Source organism: Hippopotamus amphibius, chromosome 2 (genome assembly GCF_030028045.1).
Source record: "Hippopotamus amphibius kiboko isolate mHipAmp2 chromosome 2, mHipAmp2.hap2, whole genome shotgun sequence".
NCBI lineage: Eukaryota > Metazoa > Chordata > Mammalia > Artiodactyla > Hippopotamidae > Hippopotamus > Hippopotamus amphibius.
Genome location: NC_080187.1, coordinates 60,827,890 through 60,843,089, shown reverse-complemented (window position 1 = coordinate 60,843,089; position 15,200 = coordinate 60,827,890). Strand labels below are relative to the sequence as shown.

Genomic DNA, 15,200 nt, shown 5'->3' with positions numbered 1-15,200 from the left:
CCCCTACCACGAAGGGACAAGCCTGAGGCTCTGCATCTCAAGGGCCTGGCCTAGTCCTGCTCGCCCAGGTTTGCGTCCTGTTAGGGGTGAGCTGTGCCCAGGGACCTCACGGGTGTGAAGATCTGTGTCAGGCAGGAGGCCTGCACCTTCAAGGAAACTTCCCAAGTAGGGAGACAGGCAGGCTTCCTGGAGGCTATAAAGGATCTCTTCCTGGAGGTGGACAGGTGAACACTTTCCACTCCTGGGCTAGCGTTCCCCAAGGGCAGCAGTCAGAGCCACAGGAACAAGGTTCAGTACGTTGTTGGGTGAGGCCAACAGAGGACTGGAAGTGGGGTGAATGACCCATTGTGTGGCTCTGGCCTTCTGCCCCCTCCCAGGCTGCAGAGCCACTTCGAAGCAGGATTCACCCACGGTGACACACAGGTGGCCGCCTCCTTGGGGTTTACTTGCAGGGCCTCTGCTGGGCTTCTCCCTGCCCCTAACCAGCACCCCCACTGGCCAGGCCTGATGTGGGCCAATGGGGAACTGTCCCTGCCCTCTCTCCCCAGGTATGGGTCCCAGAAGGTTGCAAGTGTCTGAACACCTGCACGGGAAGGGCAGCAGGCAGGCTTGAGTCTCCCAGTTCAGCTTCTCTTGATGGCAGAAGAGGTAGAGGAGGGCAGGGCTGGCGTTCTTGCTTCTGCTTTCTACACCCCACGAGGCAGATGTGGGCTTTGCCCCACCCTCTAACAAAGGAGAACTCACTACTGACCTCAGTCACCCAGAGTGACAAGGGACGTCAGTTCAGGTCTGGTTCCCGGTAGGCAGCTGGCATTGACCATGGCTTCATGCCACTGTGATACAGGGCGGGCAAGACAAATTCCTCCCTTCAGGTCGCCTACAGTCTAGCGGAAATGCAAGAGCCATCAACATAATTTCAATTACTATCCAGTGTTTGAGAGGAAGTAAAACAGGCTAATTTCCAGGGTGGAGAAGTGCTGGTGGGTTTTTTTTTTGTTGTTGTTGTTTGTTTTTGTTTGGTTTGGTTTTGTTTTGGGGGGTGAGGGATGGAGGCTTGTTCTTTTCTTTTTTTTTTTTTTTTTTGCCTGCAACACATGGCTTGTGGGATCTTAGTCCCCCAACCAGGGATCAAACCCAGGCCCCCAGCAATGGAAGTGTGGCGTCCTAACCACTGGACAACCAGGGAAGTCCCAGGAAGTACTGTTTAGTTGGACCTGAGAAGGTCCCTCAGAGGAGACAGCTGACATAAAGGGGGTGATGGCTACATGTGGAGCTGGCAGAAGGACATTCCTAGGAGCCGGAATAGAGGGTACAAAGGGCCTGAGGCAGAACAAGCACAGAGCTTTGGACAGAAAGGAGGCTGATATGATTGCAGTAATGACGCTGTGAGCTGGGCACTGCTTTAAGTGCCTTTCATGGATTCACACCTTTAATCCTTACAACCGTGCCTAGAGGTGGGTATTATTAGCCACGTTTCTTAGATGTGGAAAGTGAGGCACCGACAGGTTGAACAATTTGCCCCCAAGATCACACAGCCAGGATTCAGGCCCAGGTAGTCTGGCCCCAGTGCCCTGTTTTTGACCACGCTGTGGGTGAGAGGGAGACATGGAAGTCTGAGAGTGCCAGGAAGCCTCAAACTGAGAGCGGGAGTTAGAGTTAAGTCCACAGTATAACTGGAGCCCAGGAGGGCAGCTCCAGAGCCCAGTTACGGCACAGCTCACGTTGTCACAGGTGCTTCTCCCCTCCACCAGCCCCAGGCAAACGCCCCTGTTCTCTGGCTCAGCTGCGGGTCTGCCTAGAGGGGCATTCAGCACTAGACCACCGACAATGTGATTTCCACAGGCCGGCAGGCGGTGATGATCAAATGGCAAAGACGGGGTGGTCTGTCTGCGCTGCTACAGTGCTCTTCGGCCCGTCGCCCTTCCCCAGCCCTAGCCCTTCGGTTTGTCAACAGGAAAAGGGTGGGCTGGGGTCAAAGCAGGTGATGACAAGTAGCAGGGCTGCGGGTGGGCTCTGTGAACGCACAAGCTGTGCTGCTGGGAACAGGCGTGAGACGCCCCGTTGCAGGGTGTGGAGCTTGGCACTAGGGGGTGGGATTAACCACCACGGCCCTGGCTACTTCTCACTCCCTTTATCACCTCCTCCCACCCCCCATAAATGTTAATGAACCCTACCCTTCTCCCCCTCCCCAGCTCCCTCTCATCAGGGGAGAAAGTCAAAGTTTAAGTAAACTGAGGCTGGACCACATAAGAGGGTCTCTGGCCCTCTCCCTCGTTCTTGTGCCGCCTGACACTTTTCAGGAAGAGTCCTTCCTCCCAGTTGACATGGTAGCACTTTTGACAGCATCGGTAGTGGCCATTTCCTTTTTATAAATTAGGAAGCTGAGACCAGAGAGGTGAAGGGACTTGCCACAGGTCACACAGCCTGTAAGGGCCTGGGTCAGGGAATGGGGATAAAATTCAGAGTCTGGGCCAGGAACACTCCCCACTTGGGGCCCACCATCGGCCTTCCCATGGGAGTAAAGGAGAAAACAGAGTCAGAAATCCAGGCCTGCAGGTGCAGAATGGGAAGGAATGAAGAGCAGAAAGGCTACCCAGCCGTGCCCCAGAGCCCCCTGGCACCAGCCCCCTGGCTGAGCCCCAAGGCCAAGCTTGACTGTGGGCATCTGTTACCATGGAGACCCAGGCTGGGCTGGGGGCTGGCCCATGACACAGGCCCTTCCCCCACTGATAGGAACGGGGCTCAGAGACCTTGGGCGCAGATGCAACTCCCCACACCTGCCTCTCCTCACTGCCTTCTGCCCCCAGCTGACCCCTCCACCCCAGAACCCCAAGCCTGAGCCGTCTCCTCCATCCCTCTCTGTTCTTACTGTGACTCCTGGGGATTGAGGTAGCCTCTAAAACCCTACCAGGGAGCTAGGAGCTGGTGAGTATGTGGGCATGAGGGCAAAGGTTTCCCAGGGAATAGAGATGGAGCCAGCACCCATCACAGCGGAGAGGCAGATTCTGGACGTTTCCGTGGAAGAGGGAAAGTCTAAATGGGGCCCCAAATGGTGGTGCGCATGTGGAAAATGGAAATTTGGGTTTGGAATGCCCAAATCCAAATCCCTCAGGAGGATCATGGACCTTGTCCCAGCTGTGCTGCTAACTAGCTGTGAGACCCTCTCTGGGCCTCACTGGTGAATGAGGAGGCTGGACCAGATGAAGAATCTCTAAGATCCCTTCCAGTTTAGACATTCTTTCTGATTGATTCCAACCCAGGACACCCCTAGGGACAAAGGTATGGGCCGGGGCCAACACTGCACTCCCCAGGCCAGCTCGGGCTCAACTCACCCTTGAGCTCCGCTTGGGGATACCTGGGGCGGAGCTGGGAGCCAAGTGTGGAGCCGGACAGGCTGGAGGTGTCCCTGCTTGTCGGTGGGTGGGGAGGGTGGCAGACAACTTTGTGGATTGATCTAGCTCAGAAAGGTGAAAAGGAGGCCTGGAGGTGAGAGTTTCGCCCTCCCACTCATCTCTTTAGGTAAATAAATCCACAGCCAGCATTTCCCCTTCTCTTCCCATCTTGGGGGCACTGAGAACTCCAGGGAGCCCAGAGCTGAGGTGTGAGCTTCCCGCAGAGATCCCCCTAAGCACTAGCCCCCTTCTGCAGGGAAGGAACGGTGCAGAGGCCCTGGTCATCCCGGGGTACTGGTACATCCAGGGTGGGGGCTGTGCTGGGACTGGAGGGTGTGGACACAGTAGAAAGAATCCATACTGGAGAGAAAGAGCATGGACTTTGGAAACCTGGCTATGCCATTCACTAGCTGGGTGATCCTGAGCAAATGACCTACTGGTGTGACTCAGTCTCCTCATCTGCAGAATGGGGTGATACCTGACGTGGTACAGAGCAGTGTGGGACCAGAGGTCAGACGAAGAGGCTGCTGGGGGATGCAGCTGGGCTCCTCCCAGTTCCCAGAGGCTCTAGAGATGGCTGCCGCCCTGGGGGGATGGCAAGTGAAGCCCAGAACATACACCTTGGACTTCTGCTTGAGTGCACCCATCTCATTAGGTCCTCCAACATCCCGAGGCATTACTGCACCATCTCTCAGAGGAAACTGCCAAGGCCCAGAGGAAAGCAGCTGGTGCCAGTGCATCCGCTCTCCTCCACAGGGTCCACCCACAGCCCCAGCTGCACCTGCCTCCCGACCTCTAGCCCCCAAGCTGTGGTACCCACTGTTTGCTGCCAGTCAGGATAGACTTAACCCCTCCTTCTCAGTGGCCAGACAGCAGATAGGGGGAGCAAGGGGTGACAGAGGCAGTGGAAGCTCCCGCTCCTAGCCAAGCCCACCTCCTGCCCCCTGGAGGGAGGCTCCTCCTTTTAAGGCTGCTTCTGGGAATTTCCACCCCCAGAGCCAGACCCAGCGACCCCAGGCCTGGATTGATACCTGCGGCTCACCCTTGGGGAGGTGGGGCAGGAAAAGCTGGCCCCGAGAGGGAAGGAGGGTCCCTGCCTTCAGGGTCCGTGAGGGTCAGGAATAACGCAGGAGCCAGCCTCCTGGTCCAGAAGCCTCCAGCAGCTCCATCCTCTGCGCTTGGGTAGCCCAGCGAGAGGCTGGCAGCCCTCCGCCAGCGGCTGCTTTACAGTCTCACTGGTCAGGAAGGTGGACTCCTCACACCTCAGTCTCCCAATTACGCCCTCCTCCCCCTCATCCTCCTCCCCTCTCTCCTCCTCCTCCTCCCCTCTCTCTCTCTCTCCACTGAAAACCTGTGGCTTGAAGAGACCTTGGCTTCTCTGGGACTCTGCCCCCGGGGACTGCCCACATCTGCTCCTGACTTTGGGGGCAGGAGGGCAACAGCCCCAAGGAATCTCTCCGGCGATGGGAGCCGCCCGCCTGCTGCCCAACCTCACGCTGTAAGTGCGCTGCCTCTCGGACCGCAGTCTTGTTGCCATTTCCAGCCTCGGGGGCAGACCTCATCTTCCCGGGACTCCCACACGGGCCGCGGGGGTGGGGGGCTGAGGGGACCGCCTGGTGTGCCCTCGGGCTGCCTGCTGGCGCTCACACCTGGGTCTGCCTTGTCTCCCACACAGGTGCCTGCAGCTGCTGATTCTCTGCTGTCAAACTCAGGTAGGCAGGCGCCCCCCCACGAGCTTCTCCCCATCTCTCCCACCCTACCAATGGGGGGTGGGGGGCAAGCTCCTTTCGGTGGACAGAGGCAGCTCCTGGCCTCTCCCTGCGTCCTGAAGACTCTGAGGTTTGTGGGGGGGGGCGTGTGGGATGGGGTAGGAGAAGGGGCTACGGCAGATTTGGGGATTGATGGACGTTTTTATTTCAGCCCTCCCTCTGACACCCCTCCCGAGTTCCCCTCAGGTCTCTTCTGCTCCCTCCATCCCTCCACACGAGGTTCCCCCCAAGGCTAAGGGCACAGGGCAGCCAGGCCTGAGGGACAGAGCCCGGGAGTGGTCGGAAGAGGGCGGAGGTGATGGCTCAGGTGAAGCTTGTACTTGCAAGTACCTGAAAGGACAGGTTTCCATGCAAAACCACCTGTGTGTTCCCCTCACCACCCCATTCCCACCACCGTGGATGTCCCGCAGATCGCTGTCCTGGGGGGTCGCGTGGGCAGTCAGAATGCCCAGCCAGGGTGGGCAACTCCTTACCTACAGGGCAATGAGGTCAAGCCCAAAGAGGTCTGTATGGGACGAGATTCAGGGTTTGCTTCTCCACGGCCCCCCACCCCAAGTCAGTGTCCCCCCACCGCAAAGCCTCAGCCCCCTGTGCGAGGCTCGGTCCCTTTTTGTGATTCGCCATAAAAGTGCAGCTATTAAAATGCACTGGTCCAGAACCGCTCTGGGGAGAGACCCCTTGGCTTTCCCAGGCCAGAGGCCCGCTTCTCTTCATATCCAGTGGGGACTTTTTTTGAAGGTAAATGCCTTTTCTCTGGGAGAGGGAAAGGGGCTGCCTTTGAAGCAGTGGGGGGGTGGGAGAGAGAGAGACAACCCCCCCCTTTTCCTTCCCCCTTTTGCTCTAGCCCCCGTTCCAGGCCTTTTGCTTCACACATCCAGGGAGAGCAAGAAGAAAGCCCCCAGCCTGGCCGGGAGGGGGCTGGGGGTGGGCCCAACCTGTTCTGGAGGGGGAGTTCGCACAATGGTGCTGCTGGCCGGGGCGTTTATGGCCTGGCTGAGGCCCCATTCAGGACTTGGGGAAGGTGGCAAAGCTGTCCTTTCCCCCTTGAAGTGCCCCTTCGCCCCCCTCGCAGGGGGGCCAGCAGGCCGGACCACAGCCATGCTTGAGGGGCCGTCTGACAAGCAGCTGTCTGCCGCAGTGGAAGGGGAGGTCCCCCCGCAGCGGGAACATGAAAGGGACAGGCCAGGTCCCGCGGGGAGAGCAACGTGTGGGCTGTGGGCTGTGGGGGGGCGTGGGGCTGCTTTTGTGCAGGGCTAGAAGGGGGACGAGGAGAGGAGGGGGCTTCGAGGGGGCCCTCTCTGCTCCTGACCTGGAACAGACAGCCAGAAGGAGGCTGCCCGCCAAGAGGGGCGGAGGGCCTGAACCTGGGCCAGGAGGCTCGGGGCTGGGGACAGGCCAGACCCCGTCCAGGGTCCTGGGCCAGCCAGACCCCACCCCCTGGCAGGGAGGCAGGTCCCCCACCCCAAATGCCGGCCTCACGTTTGCCCAGGGCGGGATGTGGGGTGGGCGGATCCTGCTCTCATAGGCTGGGGTCCTGGCAACGCTTCCGAGCTGTTGGGCTCCCGAGCTATTGGACCAGCTGGGGTCAGACCTGGGCAGTGACACGCAGGAAGGGTTAACCCTGAGCAGGTTCTGCTGTCAGCTTGGAGCTGCCCCCTCACCTCCCCCCTCCTCAAAGCTGATACTTCCCACCCCTCCCTCCGGGAGAAGGAGGCCCCGCAGAGGTGCTGGTCTGGGTCTAGCTCTGTCCAGATGGTTGCGATTGGGCCTGGGATAAAGGTGGACTTAGGGATTTGGGGCAAGCCAAGGCTGTCTCAGCATAGGCCAGCGGTATCCAGGTGGAGAGAGAAACATTTTAGTGCTAGAGCTGAGGCTATCACCAGCAGGTGGGAAATGTCATACCAGTTTGCACCTTGCTGGAGAGAGAGGGCAGGAAGTAGTCTGTTTCTCTGCCACTCAGCGTTGCAGATGAGTAAGGAGAGGCCAGGCCTGGAAAAGGCACTGATCCTGGCTTCGTATGGTGTGCGGATAGACATGGCCCCTCTCCCCTCCCCGGGAAGCAGTGGGCGGTAGCATCGCCCCCGACTGGCCATGAGCCTCTGTTACACTGTGGCACAGGCAGCTGGCCTCACAGGGCAGCCACTGGGCCACCGCGGATAGCACCTCTCACCACTGCCTCCACCTCCCTCCGCTAAGGAGGCACCTCAGCCCTAGACTGGGTTGGGGAGGAAGACGCAGGGCAGAGCAGCACGGGAGGTGGGTGTGAGCTTGAGAGTCCTTGGTTAGTGCTATAAAGAAATGTTTCCAAGGGGCCCCACAGGAGCCTACAGAGAAGGGTCTTAGAGCCCCCACGATGGTCTTCAGTGACTAGCAGACCAGCTGCTGTGTGCACGTCAGGTGTGTGTGAGTGTGCGTGCAGGTGTGCGTGAGTGTGCACGCATGTGTGTGTGCACCTGTGCCGGAGCTCACACATGGATTCCTCTGAGACCAGTGCGGAGGGCTGGGGAGACATCTGGTCACCCTGGCTAACAGAGCCAAGCCCCTGGAGTTTTGGAGAGGGAGCAAGCTCCCATCCTAGAGGCAGGACAGGGGTCTGTCACTACTCAGCTGTGCGGCCCTGTGCACCTCCACCCTAGACCATGGGGATTAGATACCCGCAGCCTGAAGTTTCCTTCCAGCTCCCAGAGTCACGATTCCAGGCCTGAGCTGTAATCCCCAGGTGTCCCCCAAGCTGGGCAGCTACCAGTCCTGTACTCCAGGGCAGACAAGGAGCCAAGAGGTCATGATGACTGGTGCACGCACAGGCCTGGGAAGGTCACAGCCAGATGCCCCCTGCACCTCTGCTTCTCAGGGCAAATGACCTGCCCCCACCACACTCGCCTCCGCACCCCTCCCCTGGATGGACCTGCGGTGGTGTCACCCAAAGCAAATTGACACTATTTTTCCCTTGGTAACCGCAAAGGGGGAGAATCACCCGTCTCCTAATTTTAACCAGTACGTGAGGGACCAGGGTGCCATGACCGACCAGCTGAGCCGGCGGCAGATCCGCGAGTACCAGCTCTACAGCCGGACCAGTGGCAAGCATGTGCAGGTCACCGGGCGTCGCATCTCCGCCACCGCTGAGGACGGCAACAAGTTTGGTGAGACCCAGCCCTCACCAGAGGCCACCCACTCCCCTGCCCAGCCTCGCCTGATCCATCCCTAGATGTGTCAGGGTAGAGGCTGCAGGGGGAGAGCAGGGAGAAGCCTCTAGGAAGAGCGCCCCCAAGGGCCTCCCATTGCCCCCCACCTGAATTTAGAGGTCAGGCTGGTGGGGGTCCCCTACAGACCCCTGGGCTGACAGCCCCAATGGATGGAGGTCTTTCTCTCCCTCTCCCACAGCCAAGCTCATAGTGGAGACAGACACCTTTGGAAGCCGGGTGCGCATCAAGGGGGCTGAGAGCGAGAAATACATCTGTATGAACAAGAGGGGCAAGCTCATCGGGAAGGTGAGGCCTGCAGGACAGGGAGGAATGAATGAATTTATCTTCCCGGGGTGGGGGGGGCATGCAAGGCCCCAACAGTATCCCAGTGCCCTCTGCGGGGCCTCACCCAGGCCTATGACTTCTGTTCTCACCCTACCACTTGACCTTTCTTTGTTGTCTCCAGTTCCTGTGGGTCTAGAAGCCCTATGAGGACACTGGCTGATCCCTAAGAATCCTTGGCTCTGATTTATGGGATACTTTCCCAGCATCAATGAGTAAGAATTTTAGCACCTACATCATGTCACAGCCTCTGTGTTGAGGGCTAAGGGCTGATTAGGGTTGAGAAGGCCTGAAGCCACCCCCCACCAGGTCCGTGGGGTCCACAGGCTCCAAGCAGCAAGATTCCGTGCTAACTGCCTACTAGTGTAACCATGTACTAGTGGAATCACTACACTCTCTACAATGGTGAGTCCAGAGTTGCTGTGCAGGGAGAATTCCATTTCCTTTGGCATTAGCCAATCCTGGCTTCCCATTCTGGCTGTTCTCAAATATTTGCTTATTTTTGTCAACCCTCAGGCTTCTCATCTGTAAAATGGGCACAGTGCCAAGGTTATCTATAGAGCCAGATGGGTGGCTGCCTGGCTCTTGACATAGTGGGTGTTCTACAAACATTCGCCCCTTCTTTCCATCAGACTGTTGCCTCGCTTCCCTCCACCCAGCAACACCATCACCCAGACAAGAACGCTCTTGTGTACGAGTGCCCACTGGGTATGCATGGAACTCCACAGTTACCGTGATCTTTATGCCATAGCTGGGTAAACTGAGGCTCAGCCTGGCTAAATACCTTGCTCAAGGTGTACACATTCCAGATGACAAGGCTGTATTTAAGTTCAGATCTGACTCCAACAAAGTTTGTTCCTCTCCCTGACCTTTGCCTCTCCAACAAAGGTGCCCATCTCACCCGGCAGAAATTCTTGGGCTCACAGCCCCTATGGCTCCCTCCTGGGTCCTACAACATAGGCCCATAAGGCAGACACACCAGCCAGGGTGGGTGGACAAACTCCCCTCCTCTCCTTCCTTCCCCCGCAGCCCAGCGGGAAGAGCAAAGACTGCGTGTTCACAGAGATCGTGCTGGAGAACAACTACACGGCCTTCCAGAACGCCCGGCACGAGGGCTGGTTCATGGCCTTCACGCGGCAGGGCCGGCCCCGCCAGGCCTCCCGCAGCCGCCAGAACCAGCGAGAGGCCCACTTCATCAAGCGCCTCTACCAGGGCCAGCTGCCCTTCCCCAACCACGCGGAGAGGCAGAAGCCATTCGAGTTTGTGGGCTCAGCCCCGACCCGCCGGACCAAGCGCACTCGGAGGCCACAGCCCGTGACGTAGTCAGGGACCCCAGGGGCAGCTGCCCCTCACTCATGGGCCTTCCCATCCCCTTCCCTTCCCAATCCAAAGACTGGGCTGGGGTGGAGGCAGGGGAGCCAGAGCCCCCAAGGAGGATGCTGAGGACCACCCAGCACCAGAGCCCCCATCCCCCTGGAAAGGGGCAGGACTGCCACTTAGCAGGGCTGGCTCCCCAGGGCCCCACACTGGAGTAGCCCCCTGGGGGTGGAGCAGGCCCTCAGGAGGGGGAGGTAGAGTAGCCGGAGGTCAGGCTCCCTGAACCGAGTGAGAACGTCAGCAGATTCAAGGCGCTGCAGACACCGTCTGGAGGGGGCTCTCCGCCAGTTCTGCTCCCTGTGTCTCCCTCATTCTGCCCCCAGCCTCCAAATTCCTCCTAGCCAGACTGTAGGAAGGGACTTTTGTTTGGGTTTCAGGAAAAAAAAGAAAGAGGGAGAAAAAAAGAGGGCTGGCCATTCTTCACATTCCACTACCCAGGCCTGCACCCCCCACCCCCAACTCCCAGCCCCGGAATAAAACCATTTTCCTGCAAACGGGTTATCTGAAGAGGGCTGGGGGGAACAGCTGCAACACCGAACTGGGGACAAACTTGCTCCTCCGAGAGGAGAGGAGGCCAACGCGCAGGCCTGGGTGTGGCGCGGCAGGTGGAGGCCAGCCCGGGCCCCGCACGTCCCCGCAGGCGCAGGGGACAGGAGCAGGGGGCAGAGGTAGCCGGGGAGGGATGGCCCGGCAGGCCCTGCACCTCCGCCCCGCGGGAGGCTGGCGGCCCAGGGCGCGCCCCTCCTCCGCGGGCTCGGGTTTCCTGGCTGGCCCCGCGCGTCCCGTGCTACCTGCTAGGGCGCAGAAACCCCAATCCCGGGGCCGGCCCGAGCCTCCGGGGCCGGGACCGCAGGCCGAACGGCCGCGGGCGCTGCAGCCTCCTCGCCGAGAGCCTGATTGCTTTTTTCCGGTGAGGAGGTCGGGTGGGGGAGGAGGCGCGGACCGGCGGAAGGGGAGGGAGGGCGAGACCGCGTCCCGTGCGCCCAGGTCCCCGCGGGGGGCGGGGCGGGGGCCACACCTGGGGGGGGAACGCGATTAGAGGCGGCAGCCTGGGGGCGGGGGGGGGGTGGGCAGGAGGCAGGGGCAATCCTCTTCCCCTCTCCCCCTCCCCCTCCCCCTCCCCGCCCCGAGCGCCTCTGGTGGGCTTTCCCGACGCCTCCAGGTGTGCGTTTGGGGAGTGGAACTAAGAGGCCATAAAACCCGCCTCTTTTCTCCTTTGCCACGGCTTTTAATCTTGCCAAGCGGGGAGGCCCTTCAGAGCAGCGCCCCCTCCTCTGCTCTTCACGGGGAACAACTCCCGGGGCCCTCTCTTCTGCGGATGGACCCCTAGCCTCAGTTTCCCCTCCCTCCTCTTTCCCAGCAAATGTTGGGGAGGGGGATTTTGGAGAGAGAAGAAAGAGAATGAAAGACATCCCTTTCTCCCCACGTCTCCCAACAGTGGCCTAAAAATAAGGCAAGAGTGGGAAGTTGTGGGGGGGCCTAGTTTAGTCAAAAGGGGAGGTGAGTGGCGAGTAGTCCAAGTTGATGGCGGGGGGAGGTCACTCACCTCTCCCTGGGTGAGGACTGGAGCCCAGGCTGACACCCCCAAGTCCGTACAATTTAAGCGGCTGCAAGCCAAGAGGGAGGTCCCCAGGCCCCAGGCCATTCTCCCTCCAGCCTGTCATAATTGCTTTTCACCAGGTTGCTTTTTCTTCTCCCCCCAAATCACAAAGAATCTTAATCCTGGTGAAGACTGCGGGAAACGTGTTGGGGGTCGTTTTCTGGGGGGAGTGTAGGGAGGGTGGTCTGGAGCCACAGCTGATAACTGGTGAGTTCAATGGGATTTTCAACGCAGGGGCAACGCCCAGCAATTACCTGAGGACAAAGGGTTGGGGCCCCCAGGTGTGGAGGACCGGACTTGGGGGGCTGGAGGAAGGGGCCGGGAAGGAGGTGTGCTGGGGAGGGAGAATTCTTACAATCCCTCTGATTTCCGCAGGAATTTGAGACATTCTTTAAAACTCTAGACCACCTCCCCCCAGCCAGGCTCTCAGGCCCACCCCCACCCCACCCCCGGCTCGGGTTAGAGACAGCTTCAAAGGTGGCCGGGGCCCTTTGTCTCGCCTCTGCGTTCTTCTCGGCCTTTCTCCGGCCCCTCCCTGCCTCTCTTTGACCTCCCCCGCACAGACAGGCCTCTGGGGGCCGGCTCCAGAAAGCCCTCACTGTTTCCTTTCTTGCTTTTTGAGGTGAGACCTGGCAGGGAGGGACAGAGAACGGGGAAGGGTGAGAGAAGAAGGCCGCTCTGGAGGCCCGTGCCATCTCAGACAGTGCCCTTGCCCAGGGCCAGCCGGAGCCTGGCAGGGCTGACGCCCGCTTGTGGCCTTGGGTCCCCCGCTTGGCCCTCTGAGCTGTCTCACCCCACCTTTGGGTGCCTCTGCTGAGTGCAGGCTCCATACCCAGGGTGCCTCTTCATGCTCTGGGGAAGTCTGTTCAGTTCATTCCCTCCTAGCTGGTGGTGATTTCGAAGATGCTGAAAGGGAGAAGGCAAAGGAATGGGTCTCGATAATGGGGCCTCTGGGATTTAAAGTGTCTGTGCCTGTGGCGGGAAGGAGGTGTCCCATGGACCTCGGACAGCTACAGCAACCCTTGTTGATCCTGGGCGCCCTAAGCCTGCAAGCAGGTGTGCGGGCAGGAATGGACACAGTGGGGGAAGACTTAGGGTGAGATGAACACATCCGCTTCAGGGAGGGTGTGGCAGGTGGAGCTCCATAGCAGCAGCGTGCCTCAAAGCCTGTGCCTGTTTAGGATTACCAAGAACTCCAGCTAAGAACAGCCTACGTATTGATCGCGCCTTCTCTGTCCTGTCCTCCAAGCAGCCAGATGAGGCAGAGGGGAGCCGAAGCAAGAAGTCGGGGGGAAATCCACTCACATTTTAGCCCTCACGAGCCGGCTTCTACTTACATCACTATTCAGTCCTGTCCCTCAGACTCTGCTGGCTGTGACTTCTCAGTCGCCCAGCCTCAGCCTCACAGCCCTGGACACCTGGGAGGACCACCTGTCCTTGAAGCTCTTTCCTCCTTCACCTGCCCTAGGCTGTCCTATTTTCCTTCTCTCTGGCTCGGACTCTTCTCCTTCCTGGCCCCTCTTCACAGAAACATGTCCTAAGATCTCTGCCACTCTCTTCTCTCCCTGAGCAAACCAGCATGCCCAGCTATCACCCCCTTGCACATGACTGCTTTCTCCTCCAAACTTTGGAACCCTGCACCATGGCTGGACCTCACTGAGATCTGTCTCAATGAATGCAGAGCTTTCTAAGTGGTCTCTCTGCCTACACACATACACACACACACACGCTCCCATCAGGACATCACACAGTTTGTTCAGTTCACCTTCCCTTACCACAGCTCTGTCCTTGTCACGCCACTACTAGCAGACTCATCATGGCTTTCAAGCCCCCACCCAGGCCTGCCCAGGCCCCGCTCCGGCCCTGTCCCTCCAGGTCCCCTTCAAGAACACTGGCAAAACTTCAACCCTTGCCACCCAGCAGGCATTTGGGCCCATCTTTTTTTTTTTTGTTGTTTTGTTTGTGGCCATGCCATGCGGTTTGTGGGATCTTGGTTCCCTGACCGGGGATGGAACCCCTGCCCTCTGCATTGGAAGCATGGAGTCCTAACCACTGGACCACCATGGAATTCCCACTGGGCCCATCTTTGCTCATGAGTTCCCCACTGCTTGCATGCTCTTCACCGGAATGCTGGCACGTCCAGACTGCAGCCATCTGCTCAGCTCTACCGACGCCCCCTCTCCCAGGGGTAGTGGCCGTCTCTGCTGCCCTGCTTCCTCCAACAGTCGACTTGCCCTGGCCTTAGGGCACATATCACAGCTCATCCAGAACTGTACTTATTTATGCTTGTGTCATGGTTCTGCTGGACAGCAAGAGCCTCAGATGTAGAACTAGTCAGTCTTTGCCTCCCCCATAGTACCCAACACAGTATGTTACACAAAATAAGTATTTCTTAAGGAAATAATCCAACTGAAGACCCAGAAAGAAGTCTTTGGCCGTTGGCCCAGCACCTTGTGGTCCCTGAAGGTAGAGGTAGGATGAGAAGCCAGAATCCTGCAACCAAGCTCCATCCTGAGGAGGATTTGGACCGGAGGGGTCCTAAGCAGTTAATGCAAATATTTATGTATTCCCTACAACATATGACCACTGTGCTAGCCCTTCAGTTACTAAAAAAGATGGACAAGATAGGGTGTCATCCCCTGTCAAGCTGTCAAGACACTGGAAATATGACTGGGGATATGGGACTTCCCTAGCAGTCGAGTGGTTAAGACTTCACCTTCCAATGTAGGGGGTACGAGTTCGAGCCCTGGTCATCGGGGAGCTAAGATCCCATATGCCTTGCAGCCAAAAAAACCAAAGCATAAAACAAAAGCAATATTGTAACAAATTAAAAAAAGACCTTAAAAATGGTCTGCGTCAAAAAAAAAAAAAAAGATAGATAGACAGATGATAGATGATGATAGATAGATGATGATAGATAGATGATAGATTATGATAGATAGATAGATATAGATAGATAGATGATAGATTGATAGGTGATAGATAGATTGATAGATGATAGATTGATAACTGGGGGATAAATGCAATAAAAGGCATTTCTTTTGAGGACTTGTGGAAATCTGTCTCTTACCCCAATATAGCAAAGCAGCATTTGGTACATCCCCAAAGAGTTAAAGGGGAGGAAATAAGGACACTGATGTGTACTGAGCTTCAGAGATGTGGCAGGCAGCGTGCAAGGCGTGCTCACATGGAACCCTCATTTTGCGGGGTGAGATTATTCCCAAGTCGTGTGTGGGCAGGCTCAGACACAGAGATGTTAACTCATCCACGGCTGCAGCCAGTGACGACTGCAGTCCAGATTCTCGCCTATCTTTAACACCTCAAGTGGGATGTTTTCCACTCCTTGGCCAGGCCAGGCAGCATGGTGGGTTCTGGGATGTCCCCAGGGCCGGGGCGCTGGGAAGGGCTGGGTTTGCATGATCTTGAAGGATGAGCAGGATTTCAGTCAGCAAAGGAGGCCTGCAAGGGGACAATATTGACAGTGAAAACAGCATGGGAAGAAAGGCTTCAAGGCAGGAAAACCTGAGGTTTCTTGCGG

General features: G+C 58.1%; 1 protein-coding gene across 2 annotated transcripts; it reads left to right on the top strand.

Moving 5' to 3' along the window:
• Window positions 1-4,855: 4,855 nt before the first annotated feature.
• Window positions 4,856-10,008, top strand: FGF17 (fibroblast growth factor 17). Of its 2 annotated transcripts, none has more exons than XM_057724519.1 (5): window positions 4,856-4,890; window positions 5,068-5,104; window positions 8,157-8,301; window positions 8,543-8,649; window positions 9,715-10,008. In XM_057724519.1, the coding sequence occupies exons 1-5, from the start codon at window positions 4,856-4,858 to the stop codon at window positions 10,006-10,008; spliced, it is 618 nt and encodes a 205-aa protein (XP_057580502.1). The 2 variants fall into 2 exon arrangements, with proteins under 2 accessions (XP_057580502.1, XP_057580501.1); XM_057724518.1 differs by having other exon boundaries at window positions 8,124-8,301.
• The last annotated feature ends 5,192 nt before the right edge of the window (window positions 10,009-15,200 follow it).

What these genes read in the sequence shown, in the direction of transcription:
- FGF17 (XM_057724518.1), top strand. Translation starts at nt 4,856, where the DNA reads ATGGGAGCCGCCCGCCTGCTGCCCAACCTCACGCT. An exon ending in TTCTCTGCTGTCAAACTCAG is followed by an intron (nt 5,105 to 8,123) that starts GTAGGCAGGCGC and finishes GTAACCGCAAAG; the next exon opens with GGGGAGAATCACCCGTCTCC. An exon ending in TGAGGACGGCAACAAGTTTG is followed by an intron (nt 8,302 to 8,542) that starts GTGAGACCCAGC and finishes CCTCTCCCACAG; the next exon opens with CCAAGCTCATAGTGGAGACA.